A 17,400-nucleotide genomic window follows, 5' to 3' on the forward strand; every position below is an offset into this window, starting at 1 on the left:
CAGGTTGGGAAAAAAGGAAATCTAAATTCCCTCAGCCTGGATTATCCTCTTTCATAGCATCCCTGATTAGATCACTGCTGGAGAAGCAAGGCTATGACTCACCCAGACTATATGACTCCCGGTCAGAGTTGGTGACTAATAACAGAACTAACTCTAGGTTAGTTTGTTGTTGTTTTTAAACTGTCAGGTTAGAAAAGGTACTTCTAATCCTAATTTTGGGATACCTCAGATGAGCCCCAAATATCTTAAAGTGTGACTAAAAATTCTCAAAACAAAGTTGCTCTTACTTTTCTTCAACTTAAAAATAGGCTACATGAGAGTTTTAAGGAAGAAAGCCATCTTTGGCCTGGAGAATATACCCAAAATATGCTGGTATCTGCAGTTCCTTCCATATTTCTCTCCCTATAATTCTGTTACCAAAAAGATTAGGAATCACTAACCTAAGGTTTCCAAAGTTGAGGTCTAATCCTTTCCCAAGTGATAGCACAAAGCAAATGTTGTATCACACCTAAAGAAAGGATAAAGATAAGTCAGAAAAGAAATCTAGCCACGTGCTCTATGACCCTGAGAGACAGCTCTCCCCTGTTTGGGCCTCAGTATTTTAACTTAAATCCAGAAGACCATGAACTCTAACACTCAGCCAAAAATGATCTGACCAGACACAGGCTAAATCCCTCCCCAAGCTACCTGGAGACTGGCTCCTCCCAGTTCCTCCTTCCCTTTCAAACCCTTGGTTAAATAGCTTCCCCTCTAATGGCTTTGCCCTAGAAGAAGCACGTCCCAACTCTAGCCTGAAGCAGCTCTCCCCAGGATGAGAAATGCTGCCCTCCTCATGGCCAGGGCAACAAGCCTTCGCCTCAGCCTGCTCCTTCTGCTCTCCTTCCTGCCGGACCTGGACCAAGGAGTGAGAGCCAAGGAACTAAGGTTTGTGACATTGGTGAGTAGACTTCTCTCATTGCTTTTCCTTTAAATCTGTTTGCTACCAACAGGGTCTGAAAACCGAGTGCCAGTTTCATTTTACCCTAGTATAGTCTCCCAGAGTCCCAACTCAGAAAGTGAATTAGCAAGTTTTGCAAGTTCCTTGTAAAGAAGAATGAACGTGTCCTAACAAAAGCCTGTTTGGTTTGGATATTTTTTACTTTGCCAATATTATTTACCTAGTCACTTACTTTATAACTGCCTTAAATGTTTTCCTCTTGATAGCCACATGAGACCAGGGGGTGCCTCCCTTAAGTCTGTTTAGCACCAGTAGCTAGACTGGTTTCATTCAGTTTAATGATTATTTGTTGGCAAGCCAAAAAACTGTCATTTTCTCAATTTAATAACCCCTTCCCTTTTTGTTTATCAGGAAATTAGAAAACATATTTATAAGCAGTCTTTGAAGCATGAAAGTAAAACCCAAGAATTCTAGGATAACTTCCTGAAACAGATATGGTTGATCATTAAAATAATGTTTTTCCCTACCCATGAGACATGTTAGAAAGTGTGACAAGTTAGAAATGGGGGATGGGGAGGCTAATGGATGTTGCCAAGGAAAGAAAATATACTGTTGGCATCATTTTAAAAAAGAGATAGGGAGAGAGTTTGTGAAGTAAGGGGGATTAACCACTTTACTAACAGTCCTGAAATTGATTATTTTATATCTCTTGGTTTCTGTCTTGATCTTTGATTGTCTCTGTTTTTCTGTTTCTCTTTTTCCTGTTTCACTCACTGTTTCTCTGCCTCTGACCCTCTCCATTTATTTTATAGGCTCTCTCCATCTTTTTTCTTTATCACATCTTTTCATCTGATAGAGTAGAAGTATGCTGATAAGTACATTTTTTTCCCTGAAATAATATCCAAAGCTTATTTTTATACTTTCAAGGGAGGTCACCTTTTACTTAAAAATTAAACATGAAATTCTTATTTTCTCAGCTTGCTGTACTCAGAACTTCTTTCTTTCCCTTCTATAGAAAAATTTCATAATCATATGCTTTTGCAAATCAGGATTCTTCATCCAGTAAATCTTTACTAGGTCATGATTCAACAACGAGAGAGAGAGAACCAGAGGAACATATCATCAATTTATTTACAAAAGATTCACCAGTATTCACAGAATTCAGGCTTCTGCGTTGAAAAAGAAAGTCCTTATAACATTGTGTACTTTATATAGGGAAATCCATGTGAGTTAGACTTTTACTTATATCTGCAGAAATTGCACTGTGACAAGCTGGAGGAGGGGTAATAATCCTCTTCGAGATATTACAGTGAACTCGCACCTAACTGCATCTAGTCCATTCTCTCCTCCCTGTTTCACAACAGCCCAGGCTTGTTTCCCTGGCTACCAAACTGTTGTAGGTTTCCTTTCTCCCCCTCCATTCTTGGTTAACATGTGTTCGGGAACTACAAGTTAATTCTTCCCTAAGAAAAAGCTTACAAAGTTAGCTCTCTTGGAGCTAAAAGATTTAACAATTACTATACAAGACTAATGTTAACAATTTTGCCTACCATAGCTTTCTTCCATTAATGGTAGATTGAGGCAACAATACATTTTTCTTTGCCATAAAACTATATCTAAGGACTTAAGCCAGAAGATATCACTATATTCATTTTACTGATTATAGAAAATATCTGACTATAAATGGTTTGATTATAAACCCAGGGAATTCCCTAAAAATGATTAGGAGAACCAGAGTGAAAGAAAGATTGTTGTTGCTGTTTAGTCACTAAGTCATGTCCAACTCTTTTGTGATCCCATGTAGCCCACCAGGCTCCTCTGTCCACGGCAAGAATACTGGAGTGGGTTGCCATTTCTCTCCCCAGTGGATCTTCCCGACCCAGGGATCAAACCCACATCTCCTACATTGGAGGCGGATTCTTTACCACTGAGCCACTGGGCAACAGTTCTCAGATTTAGCAAACAAAAATCTCAATGAGACTTTCAATATGAATTATGTTACATTGTCCTCCCAACAATCCTATAAAATAGGGGTACCAGAAAACACAAGATGCCCAGTTAAATTTGTATTTCAGATAATCAGCAAATAGTTTTTTTTAATATACATATGTTTACATGCAATATTGGGGCATCCTACATTTTTGTTTGCTAAATCCGGGAACTGTTCTATGAGGTTTTCGTAAAAACCTTATTAACCCTGTTTTATAGTTGAAGGAATTGAGGCACAAAGAGATTAAGCAACATGCTCAAGGCCACACAGCTAAGATTTGAACCCAGGCTGTGTGATTTCAGAAACCTGCCCTTAATCACTAGACACATTCTGTTCCTGCCATGTGTGTCTAACTCAGCACGTGGAGCTGAGGCCTCCCCATCAAGGTCTGTGTGTTGGCTTCACACATATTCAGCAGTGGTTTTCCACTGCAAGCCAAGAAAAATACATCTTCCTCAATTCTGAAAAACTGTTCTTGGCAGAAATAGCAGGAAACTGTCCAGTTCTTGTTCTCTCATGAACAGAGTCACCATGTGCTCTTTTGAAACAGGTTCACCAATGCTAGTGGAATGCTAGTTTGACAAGTTGTTAACAAGTCTTGCTTGATTTGAAAAAAAAAAAAAATAGGTTTCTATAGTCAAATCAGTTTTGGGAAGAAAATGTGAATTAAACTGTGTTCAAAAGTCTCTTAAATGTGGGACTTTGCAGAGTCTTTAATATTCCAATATAACGTCCTTAAAGGTTCTAGTTGACCTTTCATCATTTTTCACCAAGGAGAATTGAAGATACTATATAGTTATCATGTCCACTGGAACATTAGGCTAACAGGTTACCATGTTTGCACTCAATTTCTACCACCTGTGAATTCTAATGTGTTTTGTCTTGTGAGAGATACACATCTGTGTGTAAGTACACTTGAGGAGGGCTTCCCAGGTGGCAAAGTGGTAAAGAACTCACCTGCCAATGAAAGAGACGTTAGAGATGTGGGTTCGATCTCTGGGTGAGGACGATCACCTGGAGGAGGGCATGGCAGTATTCTTGCCTGGAGAATCCCATATGACAGAGGAGACTGGCAGGCTACAGTCCACAGGGTTGCAAAGAGTTGGACATGACTGAAGTGACTTAGCACACACAGCTTGAGGAGGGGAGAAACTAGAGAGAAGAATAGATAGGGGATCCTACCAAAGGTCAGAAAGAGTACAATGAGGATCCAGTTAGATCAGAAAGCAATAGAATTGGAGGAAAAAATATCAATTTGTTTGAAAAATTGTGACGGCAGAAGAATCTCTTTGGGTTGACTGTGTATATTAAGAAAGAGAAAGAAGTCAAAATGACCCTGTTTTCTAATTTTGGTTGTTGGGAAAATGATGACATCATGGAGACAGGGTACATGAAAGGCATTAAACATTTGAACTTCTTGAAAAGAAATATGAGAGGAAATTCCCTGGGAGTCCAGTGGATGGGACTCAGCATTTTCATTGTCAAAGTCTCAGCATTCAGTCCCTGGGTGGGATAGATCCTGCAAGTTGTATGATCCAGCAAAAAAAGAATAAAGGGATGTAAATATCAAAGTATTGTGTATTACACAATCCCATACAATGTAGGGGTTAAAACTGCAGGCTCACGAATCAGACCACTGGGGTTTGAATGCCAGCTCAACCTCTTCCAAGCTGTGGGACTTCAGATGAGTAACTTAACCTACCTGTGTCTTAGTTTCATCATCAGTAAAATTAAGATAATGGTATTTCATGGAGTTATTGTGAGGCTTGAGTTAATATACAAAAGTACTTAGAAGCCAATCTGGTAAATACCTTAAAGTTTGCAACTACTGCATTGTGTTGACTGTATGTATACTGTATATTCCTCACTCAATTACCTCATGTGTGGTTTTTTTTTTTTTTAACAGTAAACTGAAGGCTGCTTCAGTTTATTTACATGAGCTTCTCTTATTTTTTAAAAAATAATGTTCATATAATCAGTTGATTAAAATGTCAATTCTTTTTATTCTCAAACGATAAAGTATTTACATGTCCTTTTGCTTTTAAATTTGATCCGTTTTCTTCCCAGATTTAGGCCCCTGGCCCAATAAAAACTGGAAAAAGTATATATTTAAAACATGACAAGTTAAACAGATTTTACTCATTTCAACCATTGTTTGACTTACTAATCTTTTCCTTCTTAACTTTTGGTACACACACAGTTCCTTCTTAACTTTTTGCTAGAATGGATTACAATTGCCCTTTTATCTGCTGTCATCTTCACCGCCCATGTTTGAATAGTACCTTTGATCACAGGCAGGAACTTCACAAGGCTTGTAAACCTCCTTCTCACTTCCATTAAAGTAAAAATTACAGTTACAGCTACCAAATTATAAGCATCCACTAGATGCCAGTTTCCTTGCACTTTGTATTTTGAATCCCCCAAATGATCCAGTAAGGCCTGTGATATCATCTTGGTATTACACAACAGAAATGGGAAGGATCTGGGGCTTCTCTGTGGTATACTGGGTGCTGCAGCTGTCTGGTGGCGCATCTCCTACTTGTGGGTTGGCTTATAAAAGACATATGTATCAGATAAAACTCTCTCTTGGAAAACAAAAACCAGGGCTCCAGCCTCAACTCAAAGACAGACCTCTGATCTCTCTCCCCTGTGCTGTGGCCCCCTAATTGCCAGAGGCGAAAAGCAATGAAGCCATCCAGGGAACCTGTAGGTCCTTCAGAGTCATTTTCTGTACAGATCATTCTGAACTGTGGGTTGGTACTGGGACAAGTAAGAAGCCACTTCAGTTTACTTATATGAGCTTCTCTCACTTTTATGCCAATGTATTTAGCAAATTTTCAGGGTAATGAGCTGATCAGGGACATTATATTGGGCTCAAGTCATTTTAGCCAGCCAGGTTGCCACCATGGGCTCTCGAAAGCTTTCAACATGTCCTAAATCCAAAGGAAGAATTAGATATTCTTCACAGTCAGGAAAATAAAAGTGGGGAAGAGATTATTAGAAATTAATAGAAATGTTTTTTGAAGGAGGACTATTTCCCTTTACTCAATGGGTAGTTCTCATTTGCCCTAATATGCTGCCTGCTATTGCCAGCAGGAAAGGAAGTACAGTGGATAGCTAAGTTAAAGCCTGAATAATGTAACAACAATAACCAAAATAATAGTGACAAATACAATAACAGATCTCATGTACTAAATGAATTCTAGATTTTCAGTACTATGATGATAGCTTTGCATGTATTACACATTTAATTTTCATGATCCTCCTGTATGGGAAGTAATGATCTCATTTTACAGAGAAGAAAATCGAGACATGATAAAGTTTAAGTTAAATCATTTTCCCCGGGGTCACCTGGCTAGGTGTTGACAAAGCAGGGGTTTGAATCCAGGTCTAACCAACTCAAGCCCACAGCTTTTCTGAGATGTCATGCAGTTCCACTCAGTTTAACATACAGTTTCATCCCCATCCCCCATCCCCCCCCCACCCCGCCCCCCCGCCCCGCAGGCTCTGTATCCTCCTGGGCCCTAAATACATCCCATTAGCATGCCAGGCCTTTCAGCCTTCCTCATGGAAAGCACAGGGTGCATTCCCACCCTGAGTCCCTTAAGAAGCAGTTGGCTTCCTTTCTTACCTCTGAAGTGTCATTCATTTACTCAATTCATTCCTTTCTACCCAAAGTCTTTCACTTTCTAATTCTCTTTACCAAAGGAGTTATCTCTCAGTTTCTGAAAGAAGAAAATTAAATAAACTTTTTCTTCATGGCAAGGTTTGTGCATCAAGAAATTTTCATGACTTGGAACATACCTAACAAAATAGGAAGTGGAATTTAATGCCACAAGCCAAGTCCTCTTAGCAACCAAGTGAATGTGCCAGGAGATGCAGAAGCTGGACATTCCAGGAAGATAGAATATGAAGGCCCTGAAGCTGGAACACACTTAATGTACTGGAAAGAACAGCATAGTCTCCTCTGGCTAAGCATGTTTAGCAAAAATGTAAGGGAAGAACATGGCAATGGGCAGGACCACATCAGGTAGTGTCTAGTGAGCTATTGTAAGGACTTGTAATTTTATGCAAAGAGCAGTGGGAAATGATATAATGTCTGAGAGTCAGTGGGAGTACATGAAACAAGACTGGCCGCACATGAGCTGATCGTTGTTGGAGCAAGTGATGGATTCATAGTGGCTCATTATAAAAAATCTCTATTTTTGTATATTTTTCTAATTTTCTGCAAAAAAAAAAAAAAAAGTGTGATAGAATGAGAGGACATTAGAGGGTTTTAAAGCAATCAAGAGACTATTCTGACTTACACTTTAAAAGAGCTCTTGACTGATGGCAGGGAAGGGGGACTAGACAAGATGTCCTCCAGTCATTAGGATCTCCACATCATACACAGTGCACCAAATCTGGTCAACAGACTGAATGAAGCAGGATCAGTCACATGGGTACCAAATCATGGTTCTTTTTAAAAAGTTACCTTTGATTTAGTAGTAGTAGTGAAAGTTGCTCAGTTGTGTCCAACTCTTTGTGACCCCATGGACTATAGACCACCAGGTTCCTCTGTCCACGGAATTCTCCAGGCAAGAATACTGGAATGGGTTGCCAAGCCCTTCTCCAGGGATCTTCCATATCCAGGGATCAAACCCAGATCTCCTGCACTGCAGGCAGATTCTGTACCATTTGAGCTACTAGGGAATTCCCCTTTAATTTAAAAGCGTAAAGTAAATGTGATATGGTGGGGAAAGCAATGGGCTAGCAATCATGGGAGGAAGGCAAGAGATCTGGATGGCTTATTTCATCTCTTTAAGCCTCACTTTTCTTATTTTTTCAGTGCAGTAATAGTACCAATCTGTCCTCACAGAGTTGTAAGAATTAAAAGAGATGGCAGGGGAAAGAGTTGTACAAAACCATGAAAACACAAACATAAGGGGTTGTTATTATCCTGGATGTCTTCCTTTTGTAACTACTACTGGTACCCCAAATAGTCCTACTGCAGTACCAGTAGGTTCAGTACCAGTAGTATAGTAGTACCAGTAGTCTTAGGCTTCTAAAGGATTTGATAGAGTGTGATTGCTGGACTGAGAACAGAGGATATAAATTTTGGCAGGGCAGCAATTAAGAAGATTGCCCTGCCACAGACTTAAAAAAAATGCCTGAGAATAGTCCAAAGTCTCCAGGTAAAGTGAAGAAACTCCAGAAGCTCGAGAATGCCACCTTCATGTGCTTGAGGGACAGATGTGCACGTGTGCGCACACACACACACACACATATACATTTTGATTTCTAGCACTGGAGGTGGGAGATGTTTCATTAAGTGTTTCTGTGGACCACCCCTTCCAAAGAGCTCATAGCATGTGTGAGCCACTACCTCAGAAACCCTGAAAACCTACTGAAATGTGCATGTGTGCTCAGTCATGTCTGACTCTTTGCAACCACATGGAGCCTGCCAGGCTCCTCTGTCCATGAAATTTTCCAGGCAAGAATACTGGAGTGGGTTGCCATTTCAGGAGATCTTCCTCACCCAAGGATTGAACCCACGTCTCTTGCTTCTCATGCATTAGCTAGCATATTCTTTACCACCACACCACCTGGAAAGCCACTGAAATGTAGGGGAGTACAATTATTCCTGACCTATAAAACAGGGCAGGAAAGCTTGCCCACATCTTACGGTTTTATTTCAGCTTTGCTCTTTAAGATACTCGTCTAAGGATACCACACTTGTTTTTCTCCCAGGCCATTCTGTCATTTAGTTGCATATCCTCAGATTTATCTTTTAAAAAATGTTTGAGGATGTTTCTTACATCAAGGTTTTGGTTTCCTCTGATGCAACACAACGCCCCCCCCCCCCCCAGCCCCACACACACACAATTTCCAATTTTAGTTCATAAAAAAGCAGCAGGTCCCAGATTTTCCACTGGTGGAAGGTTAAGAGGCATGTCAGAGCACAGAAAAATGAGCCTCTTATGTGGGTTCAGAAGCTGGTGTTGGACTCACTAAACTTGTTTGTATTTCTGCTCAACCACTTAAGCACCATGTGACCTTGGGCAGGTCATTTAACGAAGGTCAGTTTTCTGGTGTGTGAAATGAAGATAATGATAGTAATTGCTTTGTAGAATTGATGAGAGGATTAGATATATGAGAAGCACAGCTTCTAGGAAAAGCAAGCATTCTAAAAGTGTTGAGTTATTGTGATTATAGGCTGGTAGGAAGTGTTGTAAGTTATTTTGCTGTCGTGTCTCTCATCCAACTTCTCTTTGTTTCAGTGGCTCTCAACTAGGGGTGGCTTTGGCCCCTGGGGGACATTTGGCAATGTCACAACTGGGCAATGCTACAGGCATCCAGTGGGCAAAGGCCAGGGACATTGCTAAACATCCCTACAATGCAAAGGACAGTCCTCCACAGCAAAAATGCCGACTGTGCTAAGGATGAGAAACTAGAAACTAAACAATGTGGAGTTTATAATCCATTGAAACCATATGGTAATTTTGTTACTCAGATCTGGGAAAGTCTTAGTCGCTTAGTCATGTCCTACTCTTTGCGACCCCATGGACTATAGCCTGCCAGGATCCTCTGTCCATAGACTTCTCCATACCTACTTGAGTGACATGCCTTTTCCTTCTCCAGAGGATCTTCCCCACTCAGGTCTCCTGCATTGCAGATTCTTTACAGTCTGAAGCAGCAAGGAAGCTCTCAAGTACTTTGCACAAATACCTGGGATCTAAAAAGTGTAAAATGTCTTCTGATTGTGGAAAGAAAAGCACTAATGATTAGCCTCAACGATTTCTGATCATGATCAAGTCACCCCTAGTGACTAGTAACTGTAGGTGCTCATCAGAGAATACACAGCTAAGGGACTATTCTTGACAATAATTCCTTACCTGACCAAAATAGTTTCTTAAGATCCACCACACCATTGTCCCTCTGTTTGCCATAGCCTGTTCTACTGAGATTTCAACTTCTTACCAATTCAGACGGCCAAAAGGTAAGTTTTCTTCAGACACCAGAGACACAACCCAGGTCTTAGAAGCCTCCCTCCTTTTCCTTTTCCTGGAATCCCATCTCAAAGATGACTAAAGTCAGGCTGTTCCTTACTGTGTCTCTGCTGAACTATTTTACAAGATTTCAAGAGAGCAGCCTCTTGGCTTTCTTTTCAACGGATCACGTTAGCCAGGTAGTATGCGTGACCAGTGCAGGAAGTCTCAGAGAATGCAAGGTGTTAAGCAGCCCTCCTCTGTATTAAAAATGTTTGCTGACACTAGTGCAGACTTCATCTTGTATTTCTTGAGTTTTTCTTTTCTTATCTTTTGCTTATAAAACAGCTTTGTGTTTGGTTTGACATGCTCTTCAGAAAGCATATTAAAATCAAAGTACCAAGGTTTCAACCCTGGTTCGATTCCTGGGTCGGGAAGATTCTCTGAAGAAGGGATAGTTTACTCACTCCTGTATTCTTGGGCTTCCCTTATGGTTCAGCTGGTAAAGAATCTGCCTGCAATGTGGGAGACCTGGGTTCGATCCCTGGGTTGGGAAGATCCCCTGGAGAAGGAAAAGGCTACCCACTCCAGTATTATGGCCTGGAGAATTCCATGGACTTTATAGTCCATGTGGTTGCAAAGAGTCGGACATGACTGAGCAACTTTCACTCACCAAGGTTTCAAAAGTCCAGACTACCCTCCCAAAGAGTAAAATGTGCAAACAAGCATGATGACATGCACACAAATCCAGAAGTATGTTCTTAAAGTGTTGAGAAGTAGCTTTTCTAATCCTTAACTTCCTAAAAACTAATAAATCATTGGCCAAAGATGGTCACAAACTGTGTGTAGCATTTAAAAGCTACTATTATATTTCAAAATGTTAACACTATTAATTAGGGAAGGGATATTTCTCATCAGAGCTTGTCTGTAATAAAGTGATCTTGCTAAGCTTTGTTTTCCCTCTTGCCCTATCTGACGTACAAATCCTTCTCCACGTGTGGGTCACCTGACTTCTAATGACTCATCATTCTCATTCACATTACTTGAAACAATAACAGTCCACTAACAGTTTTCCTGTGTTTCTGGTAATGTGAATAACAAGATGATGAGCTATTAGAAAAGTGTTAGTAAACTTAGAATGGCAGTTCTTAACCTAAGAATAGCAGTTCTTAATTCCAATGCCCTGGCTGCATCCGAAACTAATTAAACCAAAATCACAAGGGAGGAATCCAGTCCTTAGAATTTTTTTAACTCCCCAGTTGATTCCAGTGAGCATCCAATGTTGAGAACCAGAGGTTTATAAGAAACCTCCATCACACACACAAAAAAAAAGTAAAAGAAAGTCGCTCAGTTGTGTCCAACTCCTTGCAACCCCATGGACTATACGGTCCATGGAATTCTCTAGGCCAGAATACTGGAGTGAGTAGCCTTTCCCTTCTCCTGGGGATCTTCCCAACCTAGGGATCGAACCCTGGTCTCCCGCATTGCAGGTGGATTCTTTACCAGCTGAGCCGCAAGGGAAGCCCTCTATCACGATGAACAGAGGCAAAACACCTAAGCTGGTAACATTACTATCTCAATCTATTTTCAGGTTTTTAGGCATGGAGACCGAAGTCCTATTGAAACCTTTCCTAACGATCCCATTAAGGAATCCTCATGGCCACAGGGATTTGGCCAACTCACTCAGGTTGGTTGGATTTTCATCTAAGGGTTTCTGATGAGTCTCAAGGGAAACTGTGGAACTGTTATAATATATTGAAACTGTATAACTACTTTAGTTACTCAAATCTGGGAAAGTGTTTTGCACAGGTACCTGGAATCTAAAAGGTATAAAATGTGTTTCGATTGTGCTCAGCAATTTCTGATCATGATCAAGTCACCCCTAGTGACTAGTAACTATAGGAAAATTATATAGAATTTTATATAGAATTATAGAAATATATAGAATTTTGATATATATAGGATTTCCTGTTGGGTTTATTAAAGCATGAGTTGTGCATGGGCAACAGAAGAATCAGTTCAGTTCAATCACTCAGTTGTGTACAACTCTTTGCAACCCCATGGACTGCAGGACATCAGGCTTCCCTGTCCCTCACCAACTCCCGGAGTTTGCTCAAATTCATGTCCATCAAATTGGTGATGCCATCCAATCATCTCATCCTCTGTCATCCTCTTCTCCTCCTGACTTCAATCTTTCCCAGCATCGGGGTCTTTTCCAATAAGTCAGGTCTTTGCATCAGGTGGCCAAAGTATTGGAGTTTCAGCTGCAGCATCAGTCCTTCCAATGAATATTCTTCAGCACTCAGCTTTCTTCATAGTCCAAGTGTCGCATCCATACATGACTACTGGAAAAACCATCGCTTTGACTAGATGGACCTTTGTTGGCAAAATAATGTCTCTGTTTTCTAATATGCTGTCTAGGTTGATCATAACTTTTCTTCCAAGGAGCAAGAGTCTTTTAATTTCATGGCTGCAGTCACCATTTGCAGTGATTTTGGAGCCCAATAAAATAAAGTCTGTCACTGATTCCATTGTTTCCCCATCTATTTGCCATGAAGTGATGGGACTGGATGCCACGATCTTAGTTTTTTTAATGTTGAGTTTTAAGCCAGCTTTTTCACTCTCCTCTTTCACTTTCATCAAGAGGCTCTTTAGTTCCTCTTTACCTTCTGCCATAAGGGTGGTGTCATCTGTGTATCTAAGGTTATTGATATTTCTCCTGGCAGTCTTGATTCCAGCTTGTGCTTCATCCAGCCTGGCACTTTGCATGATGTATTGTGCCTATAACAGAAGAATACTTGAACTTAAAAGATGCTGAAGAGAGCCAAGAGTTGCTTATAAGCCAGCCAGTGAGTTTCTCAGGCTCCACCTGAGAAAGTAGAAAATAATTCTGAATCAGCAGAGTTAGGAAAACTTGATTCCTTTGGTACTAGTATTGCTAAAATTGATTTTTGTTAGATGGATGTATTGGGATTGCACCTTCCTTAAAAGTAATCAGTTAAACACAGGGAGCCCTACTTCCTAAAGAGCATCTAAGAAGGTAAACTGGGAAACAAAGACATCTGTGGTCATGCTCCAGTGCCCTGCACTGGATTAACCTTCTGTTTGGAGCCACAAGGCCACATATATTGCTTCTGTCCTGACCAAAATATTGTTTAAATATATTAAGAAAATATCATAGAATGTTTAGAGTTGAATATCTACCCTAAATTAATGGGTCTTGATCTTGGCTAAATATTGGAACTACTTGGAGAGTTGTACAAAATACTATTGTCTGCCTGGAAGTTTCTTATTTAATCCATCTAGGGTGCAACCTGGACAGTGGGATTTTTAGAAACTCCTCAATCTAGTGTGTAGCGAAGGCTGAGAATTACTGTCCTAACTGCATCATCTCAATGAGGAGAAAACGCAAAGAGGCTATTTGAGGCCAGCATCTTCTGGCTTCCATCAGAGCTCTTCCCACCATAGCCTACATAACTTCTGGCTTCCTGAAAAAGAGAAGGGTTATAAAAATGCAGGGTTGCTTCATGGCATCTATGGTTCTGTCAAGACTCTGGTTCCCTCGCTGTAATGTTCCACTAAAATCAAAAGCTTCTTCCAGACTGTGGAATCTGCCTGGGTTCTTCTGGCATTCTCTTGACCAGCCACCAGTTTCTCCTGGTGTTCTCAATCTTCCAAGTGCAAGTGAATTATTTGAGGATCTTGTTAAAACGCAGATTCTAATTAATTGGGTCTGACTTGGCCTGAGATTCTCCATTTCTAACATACTCCTAAGTGATGCCCATGGTGCTGGTACATGGCCACTCTTGAAGTAACAAGGTTCTGGAGCTCAAATTCCTGCCCTTGACTTGTTCAGTCGTTCCATCATGTCCAACTCTTCACAAACCCATGGACTGCAGCACACCAGGCTTCCCTGTCCTTCATTATCTCTTGGAGTTTGCTCCAACTCATGTCCACTGATTCAATGATGACATCCAACCGTCTCATCCTCTTCTGCCCACTTCTCTTCCTGCCCTCAATCTTTCCCAGCATCAGGGTCTTTTCCAGTGAGTCAGCATTTTTCATCAGGTGGCCAAAGTGTTGGAGTTGCAGCATCAGCCCTTCCAGTGAATATTCAGGGTTGACCTCCTTTAGGATTGACTGGTTTGGTCTCCTTGCAATCCAAGGGACTCTCAAGAGTCTTCTCCAATACCACAGTTCAAAAGTATCAATTCTTCAGCACTTAGCCATTCTTTATAGTCCAACTCTCACATCCATACATGATTACTGGAGAAACCATAGCTTTGATTAGACAGACCTTTATAAGCAAAGTAATGTCTCTGCTTTTTAATATGTTGTCTAGGTTTGTCATTGCCCTTGACTAGGTACTTCCAATCTGCGTAGTGACAAAGCAATGGTTCTTTTTGAGTTCAGTGGTTTTCAAAGTATGGTCCCTGGATGAGCAACATCACCATTACCTGGAAACTTGTCAGAAATGTAAATTCTCTGGCCCCCCCCCCCAACTGCACTAGAAACTCTAGGGTTGAAGTCAGGGAATCTTAGTTCTTAATGAGTTCCCCAGGTGATTTACTGTTCTATAGAAGATGACTATTTCCTTAAAAGTTAGCTTTAGGTTAGAACAACAAATTATAACAAAAGTGCTTGCTTCTTCAGCTATCCAGGTCATTCAGGAAACTCACAAACCTCAAAGTACACGTTATTCTTTTCCTACTTCTTTTCCCATCTAGAAGGGTAGCCAGGAGTGTAATGGAGTGAGTGGAACAACTCCAAGTAAATGAGTGAGTGGAACCAATCCAAAGCCACACTGACCACATCTTTTCTGACTCCTCTTCTGATGAGGCTCTGAATTAAAGATAGACTTGAATGCAATATTGCCCAAAGCATAGTGTTCTACTACACAGACCTGAATCACTTAGGGAACTTGTCAAAATACAGATTCCAGGGCTACACCCAGGATCCAATGAGCTGGAATCTCTGGCAGAAACACTGAGGAATCTGCATTTCAACAAGCACCCTAGGTAATTTTGCTTCTGATGCACAGTAATGCTTGAGGATCATCATGCTAAGGCAACACTTCTCGATGACTAACTGCCACTGGAATCTTAATGAGCTTGTTAAAACCAGATTACTGAGCTCTCCCCACAATGATTCTGGTTCAATAGGTGAAAGGTGGGGCCCAAGAATTTGGTTTCTAACATACTCCCAAGTGATGCTAATACTGCTGATCCAGAGACCACACTTTGAATAAGAAACTTTAACTTTTCATGAACCAGACATAAGTGAACTGTGTGGACAATAAATTATTTCACTCAGAGGTTGAGGTGATCTTTAGATTCATCAAGTCTAGCCTCTATAGGATGATTGAATTTCTTCCACAAGGTAACCAGCCCTTGAAATTCTCTACCAACAAAGATGACCGACTGAATGCTCTGCCAAAAGAGATGAACCGTTTACTTAAATTCAATCAATCACCAGCTATTAACTGTGCAAGATTCTATGTTAAGTGCTGATGAGAATGAACTGAGTTTTCTCAGGGAGCCATGACTAAAGATTACAGTTCTCTTTTCCTGTTTGCATTTTAAAATGTGTTGTTACTATAAAACTATTAAAACATACCATTGTTCACTCTACTTATTCAATGAGGAGTGAAAAGACTCACAGCTTCACAGAACTTACTTTCAATAATTTTTTCTTTTATTTGTTCCCATAGTTGGGCATGGCACAGCATTATGAACTTGGAGAATATATAAGGAAACGTTATGAAAACTTTTTGAATGAATCTTATAAACATGAACAGGTAAGTTGGGAAGCGAAGAGTGGGAACCTTGCCCCTTGAAATAATTTAACATAATGTATTTGTAAAAGTTTCCTATTTCCTAAGGAACTTATAAAAGTCAGATATCTTGTTTACAAATGTATTCCTCTTTATATACATATTTTGTTCCTAAAAAAAAGTATGAATATAAGTAAGTTCAAAATGGACACCTATGGTAAATATTTTGGCTTGGCAAGTAGCCACTATTTAATTTGTCTCTTTCATCAATTCAACTGTTGACACACCAGGTTGCTTTATGTCACGGCATGCCCATAATACTGTCTTTTCCATAATAGGTATTATGATTATGATGCTACCATGTCTGCTAATATTTTGGTATGAGTGTCCTGCCATTTCTCAAATATACTATTAGCTCCACAGTGGAGGGAAAACCACAGTTCCTCTCAATTGGATCTGCTTTGATTTTCCCACCCTAGGTTCATGTTCGAAGCACGGATATTGACCGGACTTTGATGAGTGCTATGACAAACCTTGCAGCCCTATTTCCCCCAGAGGGTATCAGCATCTGGAATCCCAGCCTACTCTGGCAGCCCATCCCAGTGCACACAGTCCCTGTTTCTGAAGATCAGGTCAGTTTTCTGGGAAAACAGAGATTTCATTTGTTCTGGGAGAAGGAAGGCAGGCTACTCAGGACTTGCGGATTTGGGAGTCTGGACACTTTGTGGGCTGTGCAGCCTTAATTCTTTCCTAAATAATGGTGCACAGGACATAGAAAGCCCTGGTAAGAGGGAGTAGGAACAGAATTTCTCTTTAGAGATTTATTATTCACTTTGTTTTGCTATTCTTTTAACTTCTGGCAATTTGTCCCTCTTCACCTTTACAGGCACACACACAGTTCTCAGTGTTCTGCTTCAATTCCTAGGTTTTTGGTGCCCGACAAAGGGTTCTCCTCCCTCCAAAATATCCTACACCTCTCTACCTAGAAAATATCCCTCCCCTGATGAAAATCCCCTTTCCTAGCTAAGGTAAAAAAAGAAAGATTCGAGTGCATAATTGGTGGCCAAAACTTTATATGTGTCATAATATTTACCTTTCATAACAGCCATGAATGGACAATATTATTGTGCTCCTTTTATAGCCAGAGAAAAAAGTGCTCAGAGAAGTCCAGTGAACAAAATAGATCCAAAGTCACACAGCCGATAAACATCACTACTGGGACTAGAACCAGACAGATCTCATTCCAGAGTAGTTTCCTTTTGTGCAAACTAGTCACTCTCAAAATTAGTTGCATATTAGAATCACCTGGAAACTTTAAAAAAATATTGATGCCGAGGGCACACCCCATAGTACATCAGAATCTCTGAGGGTGGGACCCAGGCACCAATATGTTTTTAAAATTTTCCCTGGATGATTCTAGTAGACAGCCAAGCTGAGAACCAGTACCAAAACCAAGTTGCCTAAATGAAGTTGTTCAAGAGAAACTCCCAAATTTGTTTACACTGATGGGACTGACCAAGAACTCTTTTATCTTTTCAGAGGAATTCCTACTCTTACAATAGTAATAATAAATCTAACTAATCTTTCAGGTCTGGAATTTAAGACTGTGAAGGAAAAACAGTCTGGGACAAGAAACCCTTCCTAATTCCCCTAGAGTCACATTATAACATGGCTATCTCCTCTCTTTATGACTGAGGCTTAGCATGACTACCAGATCTAGAATGTTGCCTGG

At 40.4% G+C, this 17,400-nt stretch overlaps 1 protein-coding gene across 2 annotated transcripts in view; it reads left to right on the forward strand.

Annotated features, from left to right (window-relative positions):
• Nucleotides 1-811: 811 nt before the first annotated feature.
• The window catches only part of ACP3 (acid phosphatase 3), a 52,278-nt gene continuing 35,689 nt past the window's right edge, over nucleotides 812-17,400 (forward strand). For both annotated transcript variants that reach the window (XM_061167597.1, XM_061167598.1), the window contains exons 1-4: nucleotides 812-937; nucleotides 11,487-11,582; nucleotides 15,606-15,692; nucleotides 16,148-16,300. In XM_061167597.1, the coding sequence (XP_061023580.1) occupies nucleotides 812-937; nucleotides 11,487-11,582; nucleotides 15,606-15,692; nucleotides 16,148-16,300 (462 nt within the window). The remainder of the gene's footprint in view (nucleotides 938-11,486; nucleotides 11,583-15,605; nucleotides 15,693-16,147; nucleotides 16,301-17,400) is intronic.

Source organism: Dama dama, chromosome 19 (genome assembly GCF_033118175.1).
Source record: "Dama dama isolate Ldn47 chromosome 19, ASM3311817v1, whole genome shotgun sequence".
Taxonomy (NCBI): Eukaryota; Metazoa; Chordata; class Mammalia; order Artiodactyla; family Cervidae; genus Dama; species Dama dama.